Source organism: Heteronotia binoei, chromosome 15 (assembly GCF_032191835.1).
Source record: "Heteronotia binoei isolate CCM8104 ecotype False Entrance Well chromosome 15, APGP_CSIRO_Hbin_v1, whole genome shotgun sequence".
Classification (NCBI taxonomy): domain Eukaryota; kingdom Metazoa; phylum Chordata; class Lepidosauria; order Squamata; family Gekkonidae; genus Heteronotia; species Heteronotia binoei.
The window spans coordinates 16098193-16125725 of record NC_083237.1 but is presented as its reverse complement, the minus strand read 5'-3'; the positions used below and the strand labels follow the sequence as shown (position 1 = coordinate 16125725).

The 27533-nt window shown below is 45.0% G+C and overlaps 1 protein-coding gene across 1 annotated transcript; it reads left to right on the top strand.

Moving 5' to 3' along the window:
- LOC132583167 (vomeronasal type-2 receptor 26-like) lies at positions 1-27533 on the top strand. Its single transcript, XM_060254837.1, has 6 exons — positions 1-113; positions 1632-1812; positions 2339-3178; positions 12043-12270; positions 24291-24417; positions 26626-27533. The coding sequence occupies exons 2-6, from the start codon at positions 1735-1737 to the stop codon at positions 27531-27533; spliced, it is 2181 nt and encodes a 726-aa protein (XP_060110820.1). The 5' UTR covers positions 1-113; positions 1632-1734.

The window sequence follows — 27533 nt, the reverse complement described above, 5'->3', positions numbered from 1 at the left end:
TATTATCATTTAGGAGACCTCATCATTGGTGGCATCATCTCTCAGATCTACATCACTTCTGAAGCGATAACATTTACAAAGCATCCTCATCAGGAAGAAGTTGAGGAATTCATGTAAGTAGACATGAAAGTCCATCAGGCTAGTCTTAGGGGATGGCTTTTGTCTTTGCTTTGTCTTTGCTTTGATGACAAGTGACTATCCTTCAAACCACGCCCCCCCCCTCATTTAGGTTGTCTATGACGATGTTGATTTATTTATTTCAGGAACTCCTTTGTATATTAAGCCACACCTTCCTGATGTAGCCAGTTCTCCAGGAGCTTCCAGTAGGCCCTGTCAGAATACAAAGGGGTTCCTGCTACAAAAAAGCCCAGATTTACTTTATTTATACATCACACTTCTTGCTTAGCCTTTAAGGTGAATCAAGTGATATAAATAGTTCAGGAGGGTGGCCATATTGGTCTGCTGTAGAAGAGCTTGCTTTGATTCCAATAGCACCTTAGAGACCAACAATGTTTTGGGGTTATAAGCTTTCCAAGTGTCAAAACTTTCTTTTGTCAGATACTAGATACCTGATGAAGCTTGAAAGCTTAAACTCCAAAATATTGTCAGTCTCTAAAGTGCTAAATGACTCCAATGATGCAAATACTGTAATCAGACAGCATAAATTTTGCAATAGACATCCCATGTATTTTGCAATAGGACTAAGATCACAAATTAAGAAAAACAGCACAAACATAGAAATGTATCAGACATTAATTCAAATAATGCAGAAATCTGGATTTCAAAAAGTAGGAGACAGTATAATAAGAACAGGATAATGTACCATAAACTCTGGAATGAACGACAATCCTGTTCCTTCTATTTTTTTTAAAAAAGGCATCCTCTTGATTCCCTTTGTGGAAATTACTGCAAATAAAGCTCTCTTAAATCTTTTGTGCTCCCCCCTTTTTGCTGCAGCTGCTTCTGACCTCTCTGAAAAGAATCTTCAGGACTGTTTTGAGAAGCAGTGACTGCAGATAAGAAGGAATCTGTTTAACTTTCTAGACCCATGTGAGCAGAACTGGACTTCTTCTTGTGTAGAAAGGGGGTGCAGATCACTAGAAGTAGTAGTAGTACTTTTATCTTGCTTTCTGCAACCACTGATCCATAGTCCTCCTGGGTGACTAACTTGTTCCTTTAGCTGATTTCAGGGAGTAAAGGCCCAACTACAGAACTCTCACAGGACATATGGTGGTGGTGAGAAGTGCTGTCAAGTTACATGGGTGATCCTGTAGGATCTTCAGGGCAACAGAGGTGGTTTCCCATTGCCTGCCTCTGTGTAGCAACCCCAGGCTTCTTCAGTGGTCTCCCATCTAAGTACTAATAGGAACAACATTGTTTAGCTTCTGGACATAGTTTGGGCCATCCAGGTCAGCTGCAGACCACATGGTGAACTTAAAGATACTGAATGTTACATTCTGTGACTCATGAAGAGACAATATTATACTCTGTAACTGATGCAGCATGTAATTCTGTTGCAGGTTAATAACTCAGAACTACCAACATATCCTGTCCTTGGCTTTCGCTGTCAAGGAGATCAATGGAAATCCATCTATTTTACCTAACATCAGCCTGGGATTTCACATCAATAGCGATTATTTCAAAAAAAGGTATACCTACCTTGCTGCAATAGACCTTCTCTCTACACCAAACAAATTAACCCCTAACTACAAGTGTGACATCCAGAACACCCCAATGGCAGTTATTGGGGGACCACCTTCTGACACTGATCTCCATATGGCCACCATCCTAAGCAACTACAAACTTCCCCAGGTAAGGTGGGAGCATGAAACATAGAGAGTTATTGCAGTCTAAGCACATTGAAATAACTGGTCTTACATAGTGAAATGTTAATGCAAAGCACATGGTCTACCACTGAGTTACAGACCCCGTTAAGGTAAAACAAAAGAAACAAACAAAAACACCCATGACAGTATTATGTTTTCGTATGTGCAGCCGTAGAATCACAGTTTTGGAAGGGGCTATAAAGACCAGCTTGTCCAACCCCCTGTTCAATGAAGGATCAACCTAGAGAATTCATGACAAGTGTTTGTCCAGCCGCAGTTTAAATACTGCCAGAGAGGGGGAGCTCACCACCTCCCTTAGTAGCTGATTTCACTGTTAAACGATTCTTACCTTAAAGAAAGTTTTTCCTAATATCCAGTCATATTAATATCCAGCCAGTTGTATGAGAATGGACAGGATCTCACAGGTGAAATTAAAGAACTAAAGACCCCTTCGTCCACAGTATTCTTACTTTGGAAATAGATCTCTCCCTTATTTCTTTACTTCCTTCTAGCTCACCTATGGTTCTCCTTCATCAATTAATAACAACAGTCAGTCTGTTTTCTTTCAATGGATGTTCCCAAATAGGAACCATCATTATATGGGGATTATCAAGTTACTGCTGCATTTCAAGTGGACATGGATTGGGGTGATTTATCTGCATAGCCAAACCGCAGAAGAATTTGTACACAGCACACTTCCTGCTTTTTCCCAGAAAGGTATCTGCTTTGACTTCATCGAAAGATTCCCGCAAATGGCTTTTTCAAACAATATTGCTGAAATGATCGAAAAGGGATCACAGTTATTCGATAAAGCCATGATAAGCACCGCCAATGTGCTCATCGTCCATGGTGAAATTCAAAGCATGATGATTTTGAGAATGCTGCTACGTTTGTCAAAAGATGAGAATAGACCAGTGAACAAAAAAATCTGGATTATGACAGCACAGATGGAATTCACGTCACTATTCTTTCAAAGAGATTGGGACTTAGATTTCATCCATGGTGCTTTATCGTTTGCCATTCACTCAGAAAAGCTGCTAGGATTCCAGGAATTTATTCAGAGGAGAAACCCTCAAGTGGAAAAAGAAGATGGTTTTATCAAGGACTTCTGGAAGGATGCATTTAAGTGCTGTTTCCATGACTCCAAGGAAGATATGAAGATCTGTACTGGAGAGGAGAAGCTGGAGTCTCTTCCTGGTTCTGTCTTTGAAACAAGCATGACTGGCCACAGCTACTGTGTTTACAATGCCATCTATGCTGTGGCACATGCTGTGCATGCCATGTTATCACCCAAATTCAGAGAAAGAGTAGTGGATGGAGGGACCAGGAAGCTAATTCAACCACCTTGGCAGGTACTGCAGGATAATTCAGTCAACTGTGGGTACAACCCTGGATATTGTGTCCTAGACAGAGGAGAAATCCGTTGCCTAGATATTCTTTATCTGCTTGAAATTTAAATCAAGAGCACTGTGAGTTTACACATAAGTTTTTATCTATCTGGTCTGGTTTTATCAAGGGCCCTGAATTTTTAATAATAACTTATAGAGCTGATATGAAAGAGGGCTGTTTTCAAGAACACTTATACAAAAGCCAATTGTATCCTTCCTTTGAGGTATTTGTGTGTGTGTGTGTGGTGATAAAAATACAAGATAGGATGAGGGACAATTGAACCCAATTTTCCCTGACTGACATTGTCATAGATTTTTTGAATTGGTTGGGTAAACAGCAAAGATGAGACAAAGCATATAAAAGCAGATAAAGAGATTGAAATAAAGGTAAAGGTAAGGGTAGTCCACTGTACAAGCACCAGTCATTTCTGATTCTGGGGTGATGTTGCATTACAACATTTTCACAGCAGACTTTTTATGGGGTGGTTTGCCATTGCTTTCTCCAGTCATCTACACTTTCTCCCTACCAAGCTCAGTACTCATTTTACCGACCTCGGGAGGATGGAAGGCTGAGTCAACCTTGAGCTGGCTACGTGAACCCAGAAGAGAATGAAATACCTGTTGTCAAACAGCCACTCATTCTCCATATCTATCTATCTATCTATCTATCTATCTATCTATCTATCTATCTATCTATCTATCTATCTATCTATCTATCTATCTATCTATCTATCTATCTATCATCTATCTATCTATCTATCTATCTATCTATCTATCTATCATCTATCTATCTATCTATCTATCTATCTATCTATCTATCTATCTATCTATCTATCTTTCTGTCTCTCTCTCTCTCTCTTTCTGCAATGTGAAGAGCAGCATGGACTAACCCTGCACCGCCATTTTCAGGCAGAGGTAGGGTAAGGCATGGATGACATCCAGCAGCTCCATGCTGCCTGCAAGGATTGAAGGGTTGGGATCAGCTGCAGACTGGACCAACTGGATTTGTCAGCTGGGGCTGGCTTTTGAGCCACGCGGTAGAGCAAACCCCTCAACAATTTAAAGCTGCTCCTCAGCCAGCTCACCCTTTGTTTGTCTGGCTGATTTTCCGCCATCCTCCCTTCTTTTGTTTGGTTGTTATGGGTCAATATACATTGTCATGTCATTTTGTCATTACTTTTTTTGTCACAGCTCAGGCAGTTTGGGCATTGGGATGGATCTGTGGGGGAGGGGATCTACAAGTGTGCTCTGTCAGTTTGAGGATTCCCTTGAGGGGTCTTGGGGGTGGAGCTGTTACGGAAAAACCCTATTTATACGTTACCAATTTCAGCCAGATCAATAATGGAGGCAGCGGAGACGAGGAATCAGGAAAACAGCTTCTTTATTTAACGTGCACGGGCCCTTTGTACACGGGCTTCAGAGAAACTCTGAGCAATGACTGTAGTTACCTGCCATCCTTTATAGGGTGTCTCCACCCACTCACTATCTAAAACAGTCTCAGCTTCCCAGGTCCCTGGGACACTGACAAAAACATGCATCGACCACAATTTATGTGAGGTACTAGTCTTTTGGTTCATCTTCCTAGGTTCGTCCTTATATGGGCCTTCCCCTGCCGGCTGCACCCTGTTTCCTTATTAAGAATATTTCCAATACATTCCTTATTGCTAAATCGCTTCCAACCTGCGTATATGTTCTACCTTCTGCAGAAAGAGGAAGTTCTTCCTTAAGCTCGCTGCTGGGGCCCCAGCTAGCCTTTTGCAACCTGCGGTTTTGCGAGGGAAGTTACAAATTTTGCTGCTTGCCTTCTTCGTTTGCTTAGCTGGCAGCCAGTTCCCCTCTTGCTTAGGCAAAAGATTCTAAAAGCATTTCTGTGGGCCTTATTAATTCCACCCTTCTCTACCATTTCTCTACCATCCAGCAATCCATATTTCCCCTTTATCAATATCCCTTCTTACTCTGCCGTCTCATTCCCCTCTTTCAGGCTTTTTGGCCTGACTCTTCAGGCTTAAGCCTGACCAACATTTCTAGTCCACCTTCACAAACTCTCATACACATATCAACACCAACCTATTAAAACCAATACATTAAAGCCATACTTAGAACACATCTGGAATAAATTTGATAACCATTTGAACAGGCCCGCTCCAGACCCCAGGACTGCACCATTACATTACTACAGTCCCTAAGCCTGGAACAGGTCCAATCATGGATCTTGTAACTCGATCAACTGGCGGTTGCTTGAGGAATTTCCTCTCCCTGAGCGTAGAGCAATCAGCTCCTGTGTGACTGCAGCTAGGGGAGTCGTCTCTGATGCCTGTGGAATCCTGCCATTTCCGATAGGCCAGGATCCAGAGGGCGTTGCCTGTGTACCCTCACTACTGCCGGTGAGTGAGGTCCAGAGGTCGGGCTTCAAGCAATCAGGTCTGGGAGCAAAGCTGCACCTAGAAAGCCTATCTAGGAAAACTTTGATTAAAACTGCATAGCAAAACAAAGTCAGGTTCGATACAAGCCTATCCTATCATAACATTTCTTTCTGGGGCTGGGTTTTTCTCATGCACTTTCACCAAAGGGCTTCTCCACAAAACATTTAAGACCTCAATCGCCCATTTTACCCCCACCAGGCATCCCAGCATGAAGAAGGCACTAAACAATAGCAAATAATGCCTTGTTCATGCTAAAACGCCTAGCAAGCTCATCAAGGTGTTATTCATGAAAAGCTGTCTGAGAAAGATAACAACAATGAAACGAGACAATCCAGTTTATAACACACTTTGTCCCTTGACATGAACAAGGCACAAGACAATGTGCCAAGCTAGAACCAGCTTGGGACACATTTTCACTACCTAACTCTCCCCAGGGGTTTCTCCTACCTTCTTGGCTTAATTCATGGGCGACAAATCTATTGCTAGCAAAGGAAAAGCATTGTCTTTAAGCGCCAAAAAGCAAATAAATCAAAGTTACTTCAAAAGGATCCTGGTCCCCTCTTCGTGGCTTCACATCAAGATTTAACAATTGGGATTCTCCTCCGAGCTTTCTTCTTTCTGGAAAGGCTTCCTGAGGTTCAAAAGGGCAGAAGCCGCTGCTTCTTCCTGGAGAGGCTCTTGTGGACTCACATCTGGTTCTGGGGCTGGGCCAGCTGCTTCGCCTGTACTTTCTCCGTTTCCGTGGTCATCTCTCTCTGGTGTTGCCTCAATTGCAGTCTTTTCGTCTGTGACCTCATTCCAAGCTGTGTGGTCCCGCCTGTAAGGGGCGAGATACCATCCCGTGGCTACTTTCATGACCCTAGGTTCACGCATCGCATGCCAGTGGTGGTCGAGCATTCCCCTTCGGCCTCTTCCTCTGTCTTGAAATTGGGGAGGGGCGTCTGGGCACGAATGGATCCAGTGCCCCCTTTCGCGGCAAAAGGCGCACTCGTTGTGTGCCAATGATGGTCGCATGGCCCTTGGCCTACTCGGACGTCGGGGCATCTTTTCTTCTTGATCGTCTGGGGGTCTTCTGCCTCCACCACGACCCTTTGAGGTCTTCTTTCCCATTTCAAGGTCTTCCTGGGCATCTTTAAACTCTAGGGCTTCATTCAGCTCCTTAAACATAAGAAACCGTTCCTGCCCCTTGACCTCGAGGTTGTAGGTACCTTCATACGTGTCGAAGGTCTTCGCAATGGTCTTCTTCCAGTGCTTCTTCCCGGCTGGAGCCGCTGTCTTTCTGGCTCGTCCCTTATGACCGATTTTAGGGGACCTACTTTCCTCCAGCTCCTGGCTCCAGTCAAGGCAGACGTCAATCTGGGCCTCTTGCGGTGGAGGGGACGATGCCATCTTCTCTCACTCTTCCAGCAATGGCGTTTAGCAACTGCACAAGAGAAGAAGCTTATTTAAACAATTCTTTATTTTCCTGGGCAAGCAAGACCCCAATTCAGCCTTTTGCTGCTTTTCTTCACTTTAGTGGAGCCAAACTTGGTAGCTGCAAAAGTAGCGACGGTAAAAGTCGGACAAGAGGATTGGTCCGAAAATGGAGGTGGGGAGCTGGACAAGAAGGTTGTCTGACTCCTAGCGGGGACAAACGCCGGAGCCTCAGGGTTGAGCCTGCTTCTGCTTTTGCTCTGCCCCTTGGCTGCGCTGCAGCCTTTATTGTCCTTCAGATACACGGTCTCGACTGGCCCTTCTTCCCCATATCGGTAGGAGACTTCAAATGGGTCAATCCACACAATCAATTCTGCAGGAATGCTGTCCTGGACATCCTCTACAGTCAGTCCACTTCTTTTGGCAGCTAATTCTACTACAGAGTCTCTGGTCTTCCCAATGCAAATGCAGCGATAGGCGGAACCCTTCAGGGGCGTCTCTGGATACCAGTGGCCCTCATATCTCCTCTCAAGTAACTGCTCTAATTCTTTACTAAAATGGTCAAGTCGCCTCCATGGGAGCCAATCGTAGAGGTAAAAGGTGATAACACTCAAGGCTTCCTTCACCTCCTGATACATGCCTAACGGAGATAGAGGTTGCCTTGAATGCCTTCAAGCCCAATCATGGGTCGGAAGTTGGGAGAGGGCATCACGTGACTAGCGTAGGTTTCCTGTGCCAACTGATGCAAGGGGCAGGGGACGATGGTAAAATTCTAAAAAAGTCTGAATGACAAGAGAAACTGGGAGCCTTGCATTGGGCTTAAAGGACCAGCTCCCTACAAGGGGCAGCAGAAAACACTGCTTTTAACATTTGATTCCCAAGGGGTTCCTTAACTAAAAGTGCCTTGTCCAAGAGGTGGCCATTCAGAGATGCTATATCCGGCAATTACATATCACTCAAGCTACACACCCATACTCAATTAATGATGTGCAAGTTCAAGTAATACACGACCGCTGGATCCACAGGACATGACATGGTAATCTCATTACAATCATAAAACAAAATAAAGCACAGTTTTCCTGGTTAATAATCTTTGGGGGCTGTCTCCAGGATTTTTCTCCCAGGGTAAAACACATACATTTTTATTGGAAGTTGCTAGGTAGCTTATTCACACTTGCACTTCCCGTTTTTTCTGAGCGAGGCCAGGGTTATGCAATACTGCAGAAATATTTCACATCACCACAAGCAGCCTTTACACTGCCCTGCTGCTTCTAGTAATGTGAATCGTTGACTGTTCTGATCTTAATTTCTTCCTTTACTTCCAGTGCAGGCGTCTGGCTGGCTACAAAGGAAGTTCTTCTCCAGAGAACACCTGGTACTACTCACCCCAGTGTCATCTAAATAAGCACATGCATTATCCCCTCGCACAAGAAACTGATCATCAAACTCCGTACCATTTTGCCATTTCCATACTAGGCCTTTCTGTTTGGAGAGGCCAATCCAGTGATGTACAGGGCAAGTCTGGTTTACTAAAAAACTCAGATCCCACTGTGAATCAATCAATGCCAGAGTGGCACCAAATGTGGAGCATTTAGTCTCACTGCTATTCCAATCCCTTTCATCTTCAGATTTATAATAACATTTCCCATGGTACCCAATCCAGTGTTGTGGGCAGGCAATGGTACCAAGAAAGGGGCATGGTGAACAAGGCTGTGCCTTTTGGACAGCCATTACAATGATAATTATAACCAGAACCACACCAACAAGGCGAACTGCTAAAAATTTCTTCTTCCATACTACACTTCAGGATCCTACAGCCACTGAACGCTGCTGCAGGGACCCTTCTGGGACATTTAAAAAACCCAAACTCCTCATTTTCCCAGGAGTCTTTATCTATCATTTTCCCAGGAGTCTTTATCTATACCACAATCCTTTTTATAATTCATTTCGAAATTCAGACTAATGCGGCCAAGGGCGGCTCGTCAAATCCTCAGTGGCGGCCCTATGCCAATCTTGCCGGAATGGCAGTCCGACCTCTAATTTCCCATGCCAACAGGGGGCCCTCCCGAGTTCTTCTCAGGAAGTAGCATCGTGCCCAGCCAAGTCTTACGCAAGTGCAAGCCGGCCCCCTGATCTTGCTTTTAAAAAACCAAGCAATTGTCTCCCCCTGTTCCCCTCTCCACAGGCGGGCACTATGCCCCTGATACATTGGAGTATGCCAGTGAAGGGTCAGCGCTCCCGGGGTGTTGACCCAGGGGCCAACCAACCTGCGAAACCTCTGACGGGGGCTCCAGTGAGGCTGATCCTCCAGCTGGAAGTCTGGGGAGGGATTCATACGGTTGTATCGTTAAGATATTGGGGGTAGTCTGCTAATTGCAGTGGTCGCAATGCAGGTAATGGAAATGCTCCAAGGCTTGGGGATCCTGTGCAAGCAGGGGAGCCCAATCTACATCTCCCCACCTTACAGGCCCCTTATTTCTCACGGGCTGTGCAGTGCGGGGATGTATTGTCCAGGCGTAAATACGACCGCCCTCCTGCTGTCTAAAAAAGTACCAGCGTCCCCAAAATGACAACCAGTAGTTCTTGGAGCGCCCAGCAAGATGCCTAGTGCATCGTGTTATGAGCCACCCAGTTGTTGTACCATTAGACCCTTCCCACAGTTGGATTTTAAGGTGATAACAGAGGGTCTCTTCCCACCTGAGGGACAATTTATGCGGGGTCCGCACCCAGGGACCAATTAAATAGTGGAAACTAGCGCCTGGTGTCCATTGATCGTGGTCTAGCCTGTCGTAAGGAGAAAGAGAATGTGGTCCCCTAGTGAGACAGACAAGACAACTACAACAGTTAGTGAGGGAGGGAGAACACATACGGGAGCCTATTCAGCCGCTTCTCTGTGGTCCCGGCCCACCGTGCTCGCGCAGGCGGGAAATGCGGTACTGACAGATCCACTATCGCTTCAATACCAAGTATTGTCTCAGGCGCACATCAAGCACACATCAGGCATACCAGACAGATTATGTTGCAGTAATAAAACTCTCAACCAATGAGGAGGCACAAAACCTCCTTTCTTTCCCCCACTTTTTTGGAAGCTCTGGAAGAAGAGTGGGGCACCTCGCCGAAAACCTATGACAGGATAGCAAGCACAAAAACAGCAGGGGCGTCCCCCAGATTATAAGTCACTGATGGTTAACCAGACAGGCAGAACATTTTAGACATATTGGACACACAATTTCCCCTAAACATTAAACACAAAACTTTCCCCAAATGGAAGAAGAGGCGGCCTCACCCTGGCGGGTGACTCAGCCGTTTTATTTTTCTCCTTCACTTATTACCCTACCTATAGGAGGCAGAAGGGTCGAATTCGTCCCTTCCCCTCTTTGAATGCAGCCCGTAGCCTAGTGCAGCGGCTGCATGCGGAACCGACTAAGGCCCGCCGGCAGAAGGGGCTAATACCTTCCCTTCTCCGTCGATCAGACACTGTTAGAAGGCCGCAGGCGGAAGGCGACTGTATCCCTACCCGCACTGTGGGTCCTGCGAGTGCTGCTAAAGCGGGGTGTTCCTACCCGCCCCCCGCCGGAGGTGGGCTGTCAGGCGACCCTTCGGGTCACCTACCCGACCATCTCGGAGAGGTTCGGTACTGCAGTCAGAGTATTATACGTGAAGGAAAGCTACGCTGAGCACAAGGTCCTAAAAAAGTTGCCACGCCCTTGTGGTCAAGGTTCTAGGTTGGGGTTCAATACTCACGCTCCGGAGTCTTCTAAGCAGGGCTGCTTCCTGTTGCCTCTTTCCGCTAGGTCGATTAGGCCTGGTCGAAGCCAGCCGGCGACGGGGGAGACTGAGGACGGTCAGCCCAAAGGAGGGCCGGTGGCGCCACTACCGGTGCTCCAGTCCCACCAGCCACCAGCCGCAGTCGGCCGGGCTAATAGAAAGGGGCTAAAGGCCCCAAACCGGGCCAATGCACCAAATTATGTTACGGAAAAACCCTATTTATACATTACCAATTTCAGCCGGATCAATAATGGAGGCAGCGGAGACAAGGAATCAGGAAAACAGCTTCTTTATTTAACGTGCACGGGCCCTTTGTACACGGGCTTCAGAGAAACTCTGAGCAATGACTGTAGTTACCTGCCATCCTTTATAGGGTGTCTCCACCCACTCACTATCTAAAACAGTCTCAGCTTCCCATGTCCCTGGGACACTGACAAAAACATGCATCGACCACAATTTATGTGAGGTACTAGTCTGTTGGTTCATCTTCCTAGGTTCGTCCTTATATGGGCCTTCCCCTGCCGGCTGCACCCTGTTTCCTTATTAAGAATATTTCCAATACATTCCTTATTGCTAAATCGCTTCCAACCTGCGTATATGTTCTACCTTCTGCAGAAAGAGGAAGTTCTTCCTTAAGCTCGCTGCTGGGGCCCCAGCTAGCCTTTTGCAACCTGCGGTTTTGCGAGGGAAGTTAGAAATTTTGCTGCTTGCCTTCTTCGTTTGCTTAGCTGGCAGCCAGTTCCCCTCTTGCTTAGGCAAAAGATTCTAAAAGCATTTCTGTGGGCCTTATTAATTCCACCCTTCTCTACCATTTCCAATTATCCAGCAATCCATATTTCCCCTTTATCAATATCCCTTCTTACTCTGCCGTCTCAGAGCCACTTAGCGGAAGGCCCAGTTTAGGGGCTACCAGGTGGCTTCACCATCAGGTGTCAAGAAGACCATGCAGCAGTTTACATGAATCTTGGGGTCTTGCCATTCCATGGTGTGATCCTCCAGCATGCGGACTGGGGGATTATGCTTATCAGTTGGCAGGTGGGTCACTTGATGCCAGATCTGTGCCCATGTTGCACCAGTGCTTCTTCAACTGTATCCAATCAAAGCTGTAGCAATGTTCTCACCAATTTCTTGGTCTATTTGTGTTCCTTCTGCTGCATTGCCTCAGTATCCCTCCAAGCCTGCACCTTTGTGTTCTTTTAATTTTATTTCCTTGTTTCTCTTAAGCTCCACCATTTTCTGAGAAGCATATCATTTAACAACACTGCCGGGGAAGAGGTTTCCTTCAACCCAAATGGGGAACTGGTAGCTGGATTTGATATTATCAACTGGGTCACCTTCTCGAATCAGTCCTTTCTTAGGGTCAGAGTTGGAAGGATAGACCCAAAGGCTCCTCCTGATAAAGTACTCACCATTCGTCAGGATGCTATTGTGTGGCCAAGTGGATTTAATCAGGTATGGGCTACACCTATTTCAGGCCATCTCTAGTCATTTCACAGCATTTGAAATGTTCAATGTTTAATGTTCTGTCCCTGTATTTTTTAAGGTGAAGCTCACCTGAAATGCAGTTTCTAATCCCTAGTTTAATTTTGAGGGTATATCATGTTATTTTGTATGTATTCATTAAGATGCTGATACCCCAATTTTTTCACACACATGATGGCTTATTAGACTCACTTTAAAAGTCACATAAGAACAGGGTTGTTATTTTTTTTTTGTAGCAGGACCTCCTTTGCATATTAGGCTACACACCCCTGCTCTAGCCAATCCTCCAAGAACTTACAGGGGTCTTAGTATAGGGTCTACTTTAAGCTCCTGGTGGATTGGCTACATCAGGGATGTGTGGCCTAATATGCAAAGGAGGTCCTGCTAAAAAAGAAGTCCTACATAAGATCATACAGAAGAACCATCAGCTAGCAGACATATTTCATTGTGGCATTGGTGGAGATCTAAGTAAAAATAGGAACATAAAAAGGTAACCACAAAAGGACTTTTGTCCCACTTCAACATCAGCAGAGAAAGAGCAAACAACAAACTGACAAGGCATGGCATTCTAGTTAAAAATTACAAGGGAGGTTATGAGAAGAAGATTAAAACACCCTTTCATCAACATCAAGCCGCATTCCAAAGTGACAGGTGCCCCCCGCCCCCCCTCCACAAATAAATGCAAGATGTTTCCTATGGGAACCGAGGCAAAAATGTCAAGATAGGGTCTTGACCTCCTGATCGGTAAAATGAATGCCGGGTGTTTCCAAGGTCAGAACTTTAGGTCACTGATTTTTACGGTTGTAAAATATTGTCGTACAAATGTTGTTATACTCTCATCAACAAAAATTATGGTCGTTTAGCCATGCCTGACCACAAATGTAAACTGAGATTTCAGCAGCAAAGAACCATTTTATCTGCAGAGTAAAAAAAAGCATGGGTGGATAAAAACATATGCAGCTGCTGCATAGAAGATTCTGAAATTTGGCTGGAAAAAAAATGCAGGTAACGGGGGGAGGTTATACCATACAAGTTATACCACATTGAGGACTGGTTCTCCTCCACCCTTGGTGCCTCAGATTCCAAGTGACTGTTCATTATGAGTTCACTGGCTCTACAAGCAGAGCAGAAGTGAGCTTTCTGTACTGGTATGTGTGAGGGGCAAGAACCTCTGAATCTTAGTGCCAGGAGGCAAAATCAGGGGAAGGGCTTGGCCCTCCAGACAGTGTAACCGGCTGTCCACTCTGTGAGGCAAGATGTTGAATTAGATAGACCTCAGGCCTGAACCAGCAGGGTTCTTTTTATGTTCTTATGAATGTTTTTGCTTAAAAACAAAGAAGGGTGATTATCCTGAATGGGGGTTACCTAGCTATAGACATTATGCAGTATAAAATGCAACCAAACAATTTAAGTCAGGCTGTTTTGTTTTTTGCCATGATGCAAACCTTCAAGACCGGCTGTGAATCTTATGCCCAGCCGTCAAATCTGACCATGCCACCGTGTTACTCTGGTGCTACTGAGCAATTAGAGAGAAGGACTGGGAGAAACAGCTTATCCCTCTCTCAACATGGGATGTTTCTGACACCGAGGATATTTCCTCGGGCATGAAGTGTGTGCCTTCTCTGCTGCCACCTACCCAAGTTCTCCATTCGAGGCGGACTACAGAGTCACTTCCTCCGCAACCTGCCTCAAACAGAGCCCGCATGGACAGCAGAGGGCAAACATCCTCTAGCGTCACCTAGGAGGAAAATGTAAATGTCCTCTTATGCTATTCAGGCAAGATCCAAGGTGGGGTGTAGAAGGCTCTGCTTCTTGCTTTGGACCCTTAACACCAGCAGCTCCGGTCTCTGGTGAGGAAAGGGCAACAGGAACGCCACACATGTCACCTTTTTTCCATTGTCAGCATCATCCACCTGTTAGCACTCCAAGGAGCTGTCTGGGGGTTACTTGAGCAATGAACAGGGCCCCGGCAGTAGGAGGTTGTCTAGGATTCTAAAAGAAAAAGAAGAGTTTATTGTTGCTGCTTTAGAGAGAAGAGGAGGTTGTGGATCATGGTCAGCCTAGGGACTGATCTCCTTGATGAACCAAGGGAGCAGACAGAGGAGCGAATTCCACATTTTAATCACTCTCTGTGTAAAATAGTATTTTCTTTTGTCCACCCTGAATATACTATCAGCCTCGTTGTATTGAGTTCTAGTATTTTGAAAGGGAGAAAAAGTTCTGTTTGTCAACTCTCTCCACCCCATGCATAATTTTATAAACCTCTATCTTGACCCCACCCTCCCCCTCCCCCACTTAGCCATCGCTTTTCTAAACTGAAAAGTCACTCATCAGCCTTTCCTCATTGGGAAGGTGCTCCAGCCCCCTAATCAACTTTGTTGCCCTTCTCTGTACTTTTTTCTAGCTCTGCAATGTCCTTTTGGAGATACGGTGACCAAAATTGTACACACTGTTCCAAACAAGGCTGCGATATAGATCTATACAGGGGATTACAATATCAGCTGTTTTATTCTCAGTCCTGTTCCCAAGAATACCTACCACAAAGTTTGCCTTTTTCACTGCTGCAGCACACCTGGTTGACACTTTCACCGAACTATCCACAACACACTTGGGATTTCCCCCCTCTCATTCACAGCAAGTTCTATCCCTATTAGCTTATGCTTGAAGTGGGGATTCTTTGTCCCACTGTGCCATCACCTTACACTTACCAGCACCGAATTTAATTTGCCACACACCACACCCCTACTTCCTAATCATTTATGAATAAATGAAATAGTCATGCCCCCATACCAATCCTTGTTGGACCCCGCTGCTTACTTCCCTCCACTGTGAGAATTGTCCTCTGATTCCTACTCTTTACTACCTGTCATTTAACCAGTTTTTTTAATCAGAAAAAGAACCCATCCTCTTATCCCATGACTGCTAAGTTTACTCAGGAATCTCTGGCGAGTCTTTCTCAATGAACTCTAAAAGGTTGGTGAGGCAGGACTTCCCTTTTCAGAAGCCATGCAGGTGAAGATTAACAGAGACCTGTTGTGGGATAAACTGGAACAAACAAGTATTGATAAAAGACTCCTTATGCTCATTAAAAAATTATATACTTTCAACTTTTGTCAAGTCAAATGCTCTTTATCAGGCAATCTTACGTCAAAAATCCCGTTAAGAAAGGGGGTTAAACAAGGTTGTGTGTTGGCCCCCTTTTTGTTTAACCTCTTTCTTAATGATCTTGCTCCCTTTTTGTCAGATACTGACCATCATAGTCCAAAACTTGGTGCCAGACATGTTCCCTTAGTGTTATATGTGGACGATACAGTCTTACTATCTTGTTCCAGAATTGGATTAAAGTGTTTGCTTGTTCGCTGTATCACTTTCCTTGATAACAATAAGCTCCTATTGAACTATGACAAATCTAAAATTGTTGTTTTTTCCAAATCTTGGAAACCAACTAAATATTCATTAGGCGGCAAAGAGATAGAACAAGTAAAATATTACAAATACGAGGAATTCATTTTCAATATAACACACTTTGGACTAATCATCGTAACTGTATAATTAAATCAGTCAATGTTAGTGTTGCAGCTATCCAGCGCTTCTTTTACAGAAGAGGCAATCAGTTTATCCCAGCTGTGCTAAAAATCTTTAAGGCTAAAGTGATACCGCAGCTTTTATATGGGGTCCCAGTGTGTATAAACAATTTTAATTAGTAACATATGGTAGTAGAACTATATCTACAACTTATAAAAAGCTTAAGATAAAAAAAACATCATTCTACCCCACATCTTACTTTTCTCCCACCCCTTCCCCCAATAGTTGACCCCCGCCAGTGTTATTTTTTTAAAAAAAAACCAATATTAAAGGTATCTTTAACTATCAAGAAAAAACAAAAATTGATTAAGAAAAAGATCCCCCCTTCAAAAGTTATATTCTTGTCTTAAAGGTCTTAATCTTCAAAAATTGTCCAATGTCCTTTTATTTTCCACTCTTTTTCTACATATCTTCTGAATTTCTTCCACTCCCGATTAAAAAGTTCTAAATCGCAGTCTCTTAGTTTTCTTGTTAGCTTGTCCATTTCACTCCATGACATAACTTTTATAGTCCAGTCCCATTTTTCTGGTATTTTTTCTTGCTTCCACAACTGCGCATACAATGTCCTAGCAGCTGAGAGCAAGTACCATATTAAAGTTCTATCTTCTTTTGGAAATTTTTCCATTTGTAATCCCAGCAGAAAAGTCTCTGCTTCTTTGTTAAATTCATATCCCAGGATCTTAGATATCTCTTGTTGAATCATCTGCCAAAACATTTTAGCTCTTTCACAAGTCCACCACATATGGTAGAAAGAACCTTCATGCTTTTTACATTTCCAGCACCTATCTGGCATCTTATTGTTCATCTTTGCTAATTTTTTTGGAGTCATATACCATCTATACATCATCTTAAAACAGTTCTCTTTAATACTATGACATGTTGTGAGTTTCATAGAGTTTTTCCACAGATATTCCCAAGATTCCATCTTTATTTCTTTATTTACATTAATTGCCCATTTTATCATTTGAGATTTCACTACTTCATCTTCTGTAGTCCATTGTAAAAGTAATTTGTACACTTTTGAAATTAATTTCTCATTATCTCCAAGCAGAACTCTTTCCATTTCTGTTTGTTCTTTCCTTATTCCTTCAGCTTTGATATCATTCTCCATCAAGCTTTTTATTTGTTGCATTTGAAACCAATCATATTTATAATTCAATTCTTCTGCAGTTTTCATTTCTATTTTCCCACTTTGTATTTTTAGTAGTTGGTTGTATGATAGTTGTTTTTCCTTAACTGTTTTGGCCGTTAACTTTATCACTTCAGCCGGCACTATCCACAAAGGTCTTCTCTCATCGCCATATTTCTTGTACTTTATCCACACATTTAGTAAGCTGCTCCTTATATAATGTTGTCCCAGTGTGGATCACAGCCTTGGATAATAACATTGAAGGGGTCCAATCAAAATTCCTATGGAAAATTCTGGGATTCCCAAAGTGCATACCATATGCAGTTTTGTGTTTAGAAACAGGGACGAATCAACTGCTCTCAGAATCTAATTTGTCAAATTGGCTAGTATTTATTGAGAGGAAAATAAAATCTATGGGCATTGATTTAGATTCACTTCTTATGCTATCCTTAAAAGAAGCTTTTTTGAAACTTAAGCTCAGAATTCTAGATATTGAAATGCAAATGTTATATAGCCTGGCCAACAAGTCCTGCTCCCCGCTGAATTTCGAACTTCCTCTTTCAGTAGGGAAATTAGCGTCGTATTTCTCCTCTCTGCAAGCTCCACAGCAACGGCGTGCATTCTCGTTAATGAGATGTAATGCATTACCATCTGCTATCCTATTTGGTAGATTTAACAGGATTGAGTACTCTAATAGACACTGTCTTTGTAATTCCAAGTGTATTGAAACTATTTCCCATGTACTACTGAACTGTCCTCTTTATGATGATATTCATTGTATATACTTGAAAGATATCTTAGCAGATATGTTGGGCTGTGCTGATTCAGGCAAAGTCCACAAACTTTTGAATGACACTTGCGCTGAGGTAACTTTAATGGTAGCTGGATTTCTCCAACAGGCCATGGAAATACGACAGAGAATGGTTCTGGAATGACCACATTTTATCTTTTAATTATTAATTTTGGCTAAACTCGACTCATATGTATTTTACTTATTTTATGTATTTTAGCTCCCTATGTACTTTATAATCTAGGATTTTATATTATTTATATTGCTATTTTACTGCTAAATCTGTTTTAGGCCAATAAAGGCTTGCTATTTGCTATTTAGAAAGGTGTGCCATTTACTCTTCCTGGTAGGATCACTGAGGGGAGGACATTAAGCCTAGCAAGTGAAAAGGTTTTATGTAGTATTGAATTCTGAAGTTGGTAAAGGTAACTGGGAGGATGACCCAGTTATGACCCAGGGGTAAATCTAAAGTTCTGCAATTCAGTAGGAAAAATCCCATGCATAGCTACAGGATGGGGGAGACTTGTCTTAGCAGCAGTATGTACGAAAAGGATCTAGGGGTCTTACTGGATCCTATGCTGAACATGAGTCAACAGTGTGATGCAGTGGCTAAAAAGGAAATTCAATTTTGGGCTATATCAACAGAAGTATAATGTCCAGATCACGTGAAGTGATGGTATCGCTTTACTCTGCTCTGGTAAGACCTCACCTGGAGTATTGTGTTCAGTTTTGGGCGCCACATTTTAAGAAGATATAGACAAGCTGGAACAGGTCCAGAGGAGGGTGACGAAGATGGTGAGGGGTCTGGAGACAAAGTCCTATGAGGAAAGGTTGAAGGAGCTGGGGATGTTTCGCCTGGAGAGGAGGCGGCTGAGAGGTACTTGAATATACTTGAAGGGCTGTCATATAGAGGATGGTGTGGAATTGTTTTCTGTGGCCCTGGAACATAGGACCAGAACCAATAGGTTGAAATTAAATCAAAAGAGTTTCCAGCTCAATCTTCGGAAGAACTTCCTGACTGTTAGAGCGATTCCTCAGTGGAACAGGCTTCTTCGGGACGTGGTGGGCTCTCCTTCCTTGGAAGTTTTTAAACAGGGGCTAGATGGCCATCTGACAGCGATGAAGATCCTGTGAATTTGGGGTAGGTATTTGTGGGTTTCCTGCATTGTGCAGGGGGTTGGACTAGATGACCCTGGAGGTCCCTTCCAACTCTATGATTCTATGACCCAAAATAGGTAATATTCCATGGTTGAGGGGAGAGCAAGTCTTATTGGCTGCACTGTACAAATCCATTAGTTCTGCCTTTAACAGTCTATCCTTATCCTGCCCCGCCCTGGCCGGGCCGTGCAAGCGGCTACGAGCTGCGGGGCCGTCAATTGCATCCACGATAGGATGCAGCTGACTTTCGTTTCCCCGGCTTCAGGAGCTTCTGGGGGCGTGGCTGGGGCTTTTATAGCCTCAGCCCGCTTGTTCACTTTCAGTTTGGGAAGCTCTCGACTTGGACAAAGGCACGTTGCTGCCTTCTGCCAAGAGCTTGATCGGAGGCCCCTGTTTTTTGTCCCGGCTGGGAAGAGGTGGCGTCGGAGCGACTTCGGCGTCGGAGACTGGGCTGTGTTGCCCAAGTTTTTTCCCGGTTTGAGGGGACCGGGTTGGCTGGGGCTTGTGGCTGGTTCCTCAAGGGGGGAGTGGGGGTTGTTGATAGCGTGTGTTCATAAGGGAGGGTAAATCTTCCCCTCGCTCCCCCCTCTCTTCTTCTGGAAATGGCCAAATGCGACATCAAGTCGGCATTTCGGCTCTGCCTGTGCACCTGGAGGATTTTGAATTGTTGGGATTCCAGTTTGAAGGAAAATATTATATGGAAAGCTCTCATACGAAAAGTCTCATCATATTGTAACCAGGCCGCCCCCGCAAAATCGGTATATGCCCTGTATATGATATGATATGGATATGGGCTGCTCTGTATCTTGCGCGGCTTTTGAGCGGTTTAGCTCTTTTTTAGAATGGCTGCTAAAGGTTAAGTGAGGGCGCAGCGAGATTGTTCATTATTTGGATGATTTTTTGTCCGTTGGCACTGCAGGGACTGGGCGCTGTGCCAGGCTGTTAGAGCTATTTATGAAACTGGCGGATGACCTTGGTGTGCCCTTGGCGTACGAGAAGACCAAGGGTCCCGCCACTCGGTTAACATTTTTGGGTATTGAGTTGGAAACTTGTCAGCAGGCTTCGCGTTTGCTTGCTGAGAAGGTGCAGCAGCTTAGGGTTAGGTTGGCAACATTAAAACAACAACGTAAGGTTTCGTTCTTAGAGTTGCAGGAACTGGTCGGGCATCTGAACTTTGCCTGTAGAGTGGTTGCACCAGGCAGGGCATTCTTCGGCATCTTTGTGATGCCATGGGGGCCCTGCGCTTGCCTCATCACAGAGTGTGCAAAACTGCTTCCATGAGTTGTGATCTTAAGGTATGGGAGAGTTTTCTTGAGTCATTTAATGGGGTCTCCTTTTGGCGGGAAGATATGTAGTTAGAAGCTGATCTTCAAATATCTTCTGACGCAGCTGGTTCTTTAGGTTTTGGGGTTGTTTTTAGGGGGCACTGGTGTGCCGAGCAATGGCCTGAGGATTGGCAAGACAGTGGTATTTGCAGAAACTTGACCTTTTTGGAATTCTTTCTGATAGTGGTAGCAGTATGCCATTGGGGTGAGCAGTTGGCCAACCAAGTGGTGCATTTTTGGTGCGACAACTTGGCAGTGGTCCACATCATTAACTCTTTGTCATCTAAGTCCATTCCAGTTATGAACCTGGTTAGAGTTTTTACACTGCATTGTCTGCGTTTAAACATTTTGTTTTTAGCCAAACATGTGCCTGGGGTTAATAACGGGGTGGCGGATGCCCCGTCTCATCAACAGATGGAGCACTTTTGTCTGTTGGCCCCAGAGGCAGATCCGCAGCCATTCCAGATGCCCCTGGACCTGTGGCAGCTTGGCAGGCAGAAGTTGGTAGGGCAATTGTTTTAGCTTTGGCCCCCAGTACACGTAAAACTTATGAGCAAGCCGCCCTACAGTTCAGGGTGTTTAGAAGTTCTGCCAATTTGGGTGAGTGTTGGCCTATTCTGGTTTCTCACCTTATGCAGTTTTGCGTGAATCAAAAAAGCAGGGGAATAACTGTGAACTCTTTTAAGGACAGTTAGCTGCCTTAGCGTTTATTAGTAAAGCTCAAGGGCACCCTTCAGCTACAGATGATTTTCAGGTAAAAAAAGATGTTAGAGGGTTGGTCCAGGGAGCGGGGGGCAAGGGCGGACACCCATCAGCCCTTTTCCCCTTCCATACTTCATGGGCTTGGCAAAGTGTGGCCGGAAGTGTGCAGCTCGGATTATGAGGTGGCTTTGTTCCACGCAGCTGCCCTAATGGCATTCTTTGGCGCCTTAAGGGTATGTGAGTTAGTTCCGTTGTCCTGGAAGGATCATTCCGATTGTGTACTGCAGTGTGGCGATGTAACTTTTAGGGAGGAGCGTGGTTTCTTACGGATCCGGCAATCTAAGATGGATCAATGGCAGAAGGGCACCAGGTGGTGATCAGCCCATGTCAGGAGGCAGTTTTATGCCTTGTACAAGCATTGTGGCAATATGTGGCCTTACGTGGGCGCTCACAAGGGCCATTTTTCTGCCATTCGGTGGGGGTGGGGGGTCACTAAGTACCAGTTTTGGACTGTGACTTCTCGAGCATTGGAGAAGCTTGGGCTTGGGAATTTTAAGTTTGGGACCCACTCCTTTCGGCAGCAGCAATGGGATACCCAGGACTGGCTATCCAGAGGGTGGGATGTTGGCGGTCGGCCACTTATTGGACCTATGTGCATCCCTTGTTGTTTCCCTGAATGGCCCTAAGTTTTGGGTTGTGTATTAATGTTTCAGTTGTTTGACTGTTGTTTCATTACAGGTGCTGTGTCTCGCCAGGGGAGGCTGCGGATCCTCATCTGCGGACACAGTATGATATTTTGGGCTGCCCACTTTGCCAGAAGATCGATGGTTGGATCTCAGTTGGGGCTGAGTGAGTGGGCAGTAGTTGATTGGAGGGGACGTAGGGGGCTACATTGGCCTGGCCTTTTGCCCCTGTTGTTTTCCGGAAGGGTCGGTCCGCCGCCTCACATACTCATCATTCACCTTGGGGGGAATGATTTGGGTTTGATGAAGGGGAAGGCACTGTGCAGGCAGTTGCTGACCTTCGGGCCATCGTGAGGAGTCTGGGGTCCGCTTGATTTGGTCTGCCATCTTGCCACGGATTGTCTGGAGTGCCTCTCTGGACCCCGCGGGGATTGAGCAGACCAGAAAAAAGGCAAACCGGGCCCTGAGGAAGGCATTGGAAGGGGGTCTGGGTACCTTCCATCCCCATCCTGTTATTGGGGTGAACAAAAAGGAATTGTATCAGCCAGATGGTGTTCATCTGTCTGACCTGGGGAATCGGGCCTTCTTGAGCAACTTACGGCAAGGTCTTCGGGCGGCTCTGGGCCGCCCGGGGGGCACGAATGCCTAAGCAGAGGCTTGGCATTGGTGGTGGCGGAAGGAGCAGGGGGTTCATACCCTGCTGGTGAGCACCCAGGCCTCTGCACATGTTTAGTGCAGTCAATCCGCGGGAACGACAGATGGGCTTTATGGCTCAATGTCGTGCGATGTGGATCGTGTGCATGCCTCCCCTTGGTTCCCTCTTTCTGGTGATCGGGGCTGAAGCTAAGGGGAAGGCAGTTGTGGTCTGCTGGCCTAGCACTAGCCACGTTTGTATGGCTAGTGCTGGGGGCAGGGTGGCTCACCCATTGTTGGACTTGGCGGGGTCGGTGGAAGACCCCAGGGCTTGTCTTACAGTTGTATTACCTTGCCGTATTAAGTTGTAGTTAATAAAGTGGCCCTTTTCCCATAATTATGTGTCAGCCTCTTTATTCCATATGTGGGTGCAATCCTGCCCCGCCCTGGCCAGGCCGCGCAAGCAGCTACGAGCTGTGGGGCCGTCAATTGCATCCACGATAGGATGCAGCTGACGTTCATTTCCCCGGCTTTGGGAGCTTCTGGGGCCATGGCCGAGGCTATTCACTTTCAGTTTGGGAAGCTCTTGGCCCACCCACCCATTCGCAGTAGTACAGGTTTTGACTGGTCTTCTTATTAGGGGCCGGGTAGGAATTTTTTCACACTCACGGATTGGCTAGTGGTGAGGTGTTTTTTGCCTACCTTGTACTACAAGCCGCGGTGTGGCAGTTAGGTAGGTAGTTCGGTTGGTCACTTTGCAGAAGGAGCAGGGGGTTCATACCCTGCTGGTGAACACCCAGGCCTCTGCACATGTTTAGTGCAGTCGATCCGCAGGAACGGCAGATGGGCTTTACAGCTCAATGTTGTGTGATGCAGATCGTGTGCAAGCCTCACCTTGGTTCCCTCCTTCTGGTGATCGGGGCTGAAGCTAAGGGGAGGGCAATTGTGGTCTGCCGGCCTAGCACTAGCCACATTTCTATGGCTAGTGCTGGGGGCAGGGTGGCTTGCCCATTGTTGGACTTGGCGGGGTCGGTGGAAGACCCCAGGACTTGTATTACAGTTGTTTTACCTTGCCGTATTAAATTGTAGTTAATAAAGTGGCCCTTTCCCCATAATTATGTGTCAGCCTCTTTATTCCGTATGTGGGTGCAATTATTTTCAGTGCTTCCATTTCTGAAAGAGGAAGGAGGGATTCAAGAGAAATACTGTGTCTCCAGTTTGCTTCCTATGTTAGCCAGCCAGGATGAATGATTAGATTCAGATAATAGTTGGAAGAAGTAGCTGGAAGGGTCAGTGTTATAATGCAAATGCAGCCAATATTTGAACGTCATGAGCCATGCCCTTGTGAGCATAAAACTGGCCACATTCTAGGCATAAAGCCGCATATGGGACAACAATGGGACACCCAAGCTCTTCCATAAGCAGCCAGATTGTACCTGCTCAACTGCCTTATTTATTGAGTCAATCCAGATGGGGGCACCATATAGTATTTGAGGGCCTATATTCAGATTGAACACTTTCAAAACAGCTGGAATGTACTGATTCCCTCTTTCAGAGAAAAAGAAACGCAGAAGTGCATTTACATTTGCTTTAGAATTGTCAATTATTGCTCTGCGTCGTTGGGTCCATGTTGCAGTGGCTTGTAAATACAAACCTAGGTATTTGTAGTGTTTAACTAGTACCCAATGCAAAGGTCACAAGCACAAAAATAAAAACATTGCAACATAAAAAATGGTGGTAAACAAGAACTGATGTTAAAAGGCATAACATTATGTCAAGCAATATTTCAGAGAAAAAGCTGCACTAATTCTCAATATAGTGGGCATATGTTCCCTAAAACTATATGCTGAGGTCACAAGACTCCAGTAAGGTGATGCCGGTATGTCGTTCTATCAGTAACTCCAAAACAGTTTCATCTGCAATATACAAGCTCTCAAACTTAATTATCTGAATAAATAATATTATGCTCTTTCCCTCAGGGGCAGGCACTACCTCTATCTATGTGCAATAGTGTTTGCCATTCAGGTTATAATAGGATAAAGAAGGAAGGAAAGCCATTTTGCTGCTATGAATGCCTTCGGTGTCCAGAAGGGAAGATTTCTAAAGATGAAGGTAGGAAGTGACCTGTGAAAATTTTCTTGGCTATATTAACTGTGATGAAACATGTGCACACCAGGGTTCAGAGATGCTAACTATGCTAATGTTTCCAAAAGCACTTTATTCAGTGTTGATGGAGTTTTCTAGTAGTCCAGTATTTTTACTTGGGACTAGAGTCACCAGCCTCCAAGTATGCCCTGGAGATCTCAATGAATTTCAATTGATGACTTGAGTACCTACTGTAGGTCAGTTCCCCTGGCTGCTTTGGTGGAAGGACTATATGACATTATACCGTGTCCCCATCTGCAATCTTCGCCCTTCCCAATCCTATCCAAACCTGAAAATTTCAACTCTACTTGGATTCTATGCAGGGCTTTATTTGTAGTAAAAGTCCAGCAGGAACCTATTTGCATATTAGGCCACACCCTCTGATGCCAAGCCAGCCGGAACTTCGTTCCTGTGTGTTCCTGCTCAAAAAAAGCCCTGATCCTTTGACTGTGTCATGACTCACCCCAGTTCTGCTGATCACACATCAGACAAAGAATGGTCCTTCATGGTGCAGGCCCCTCCAAATGTATTGCAGGGGGACACTGTGGTCCTTCCCTAGAAACCAGGCACAGTCCCTGCCCCCAAGGATTTAAGAGACCAGGAACCTCTTGAGCAGAACTGTATCCCCTTGATTGCTCTGACTGACCTGAAGTCACTACTGGAGCTATATGAGACTTTGTAACACCACCACCACTCTCCCAGACAGGACATAATGAGCTCCATGCCCACTAAGTTGTCTCTGCCACACAACATCCTTCTTCCACTAACATTTATGTTTATGTAAGACGAATGGTTTGCAATGAGCTCTTGTACAAATGGAATTGCTGGATGAAAAGAGGCATGCTCCATTGCAAAGTCTATCTAGTACAGGGGTGTCAAACATGTGGCCCTGGGGCCAAACCAGGCCCCCGGAGAACTTCTATCAGACCGTTGAGCAACTGGCTCTTGTCTGCTTCCTTCTCCCTCTCTCTTGCTTTCTTTTGCATCACAGCTTGCTTTGCAAGGCTTGCTCAATTGCACAGGAGCTACAGATCAAGACCTCTATTTTTTCCATTGGTTGAGTGCCTCCTGGTCCCCTGGGGAGGGAGGGAAAGAGCCTATGTCCAGTTCCCTGGATCTCACAGGAGAAATACAAAGAAAGCACCTTTAAGACCAACAAATGCTAATGTTTTAAGCATGTTTTATTTTAAGTTTTGCTTTGTTTTTTTTTTTTAAAAAAATCTTTAATTGTGTTTATCTGTGTCATTTAAAAACTTTATATCTCTGCTACCTAATCTTAAATAGGTACACACATGGCCCGGCCCAACATGGCCCAGTCCAACGAGTTCTCATTTATGTCAGATCCAGCCCTCATAACAAATCAGTTTATTACTCCTGATCTGGTGTACAAAACATTTGTTTATAGGATCCAGGTAATAGTCTGGTAAAATCACCTTGCTTATAGAACCGAACTTAGCACCAAATTTGACTGCAACAGTGTACATCCTACAATAAATCCAGATAACATAAATGGAGAGGCTGGAATGTATTTCCACTTACAAGTTCAAATCTGAGTATGAAATTGCATGTATACCTGTACTCAGGGGTTGTTTTGTTGAAAAATAGGTGGTGGAGCTCATTAGCATAACTCATTATCATATGCCAGGTCCCCCAGCCAAAAGCAACCTGATGCAAGAAAGGAGAGCCCTGGGTGAGCGAGGCCTCCTTGGGTAGTCAGCGATCCAGCCAGCCCAAGCAGGTCTCACTCACCTGGGTCTCTCCTGGGCCACCCCAGCCCACAGTCAAAGGGACAGCAAGCCATCTGCCACCCAAAATCATAAAAGAAGTGGTGAAAGGTGGCACGGGCTTCTCCAGGGGTTAATGAGAGCTGCTGGGGGTGTGGCAAAGCCCCTGATGGCTGATTGGCTGCCCACTCCCCTAATCCAGGGATTATTATGCAGCTGCCCCTACTATTCAATGGACAAGGTAGGTGGGGAGGAAGAGGAGGAACCCTCAGAAAGGTTCAGGAACTGTCTTCCCATGAGCTCTTGCTGAATCTGAGGCCTGCCTGTACTGGAAGACAATTTTTTTTCTTAATTTGCAAACAGGGAATTGTCTTTCAGGGTTACATATTGAGGGCAGATTACTGGAATTGTTTCTGTTAGTCATGTGTATAAACCACATTGTCTTTTTCAGATATGAATGACTGTTTTCCCTGTCCAGAAGATCATTATCCTAACAATGACCACAACTTATGCATTCCCAAAGTTAAAAACTTCTTATCTTATGAAGAAACATTGGGAGCCAGTCTGGCTACTTCTGCCCTTTTTTTATCACTCCTCAGTGCTTGGGTCCTTGGGATTTTCGTGAAATACCAGGAGACTCCCATTGTCAAAGCCAACAACCGGCACTTAACCTATACCCTTCTCATCTCCCTCCTACTATCCTTCCTTTCTACTTTACTATTTATTGGCCAACCTGAGAAAATCATGTGCCTCCTTCAACAAACAGCCTTTAGCATGATATTCTCTCTAGCTGTGTCTTGTGTGTTGGCCAAAACCACCACTGTGGTCCTAGCTTTCATGGCCACCCGACCGGGGTCAGATATTAGGAACTGGGTGAGGAAACAACTGACAACTGGCATTGTTCTTTCCTGCTTCCTTATTGAAGCAATTGTTTGTACTGTATGGCTCGCAACCTCTCCTCCATTCCCCGATTTTGATATGCACTCAATAACTGAAGAAATTGTACTGCAATGCAATGCAGGGTCAGTCGCTATGTTTTACTGTGCACTGGGGTTTCTGGGCTTCTTGGCCCTTGTCAGCTTCACTGTGGCTTTCCTGGCTCGGAAATTACCGGACAGTTTTAATGAAGCCAAGTTCATCACTTTCAGTATGTTGGTCTTCTGCAGTGTTTGGCTCTGCTTTGTTCCAACCTACTTAAGCACCAAGGGAAAATACATGGTGGCTGTCGAGGTTTTCTCCATCTTGTCTTCCAGTGCTGGATTGCTGGGTTGCATCTTCTCCCCTAAGTTATACATCATTATACTGAAGCCTGAGTTGAATAATAAGGAACAGTTACTAAGGAGGAAAAAAGAAGAATAG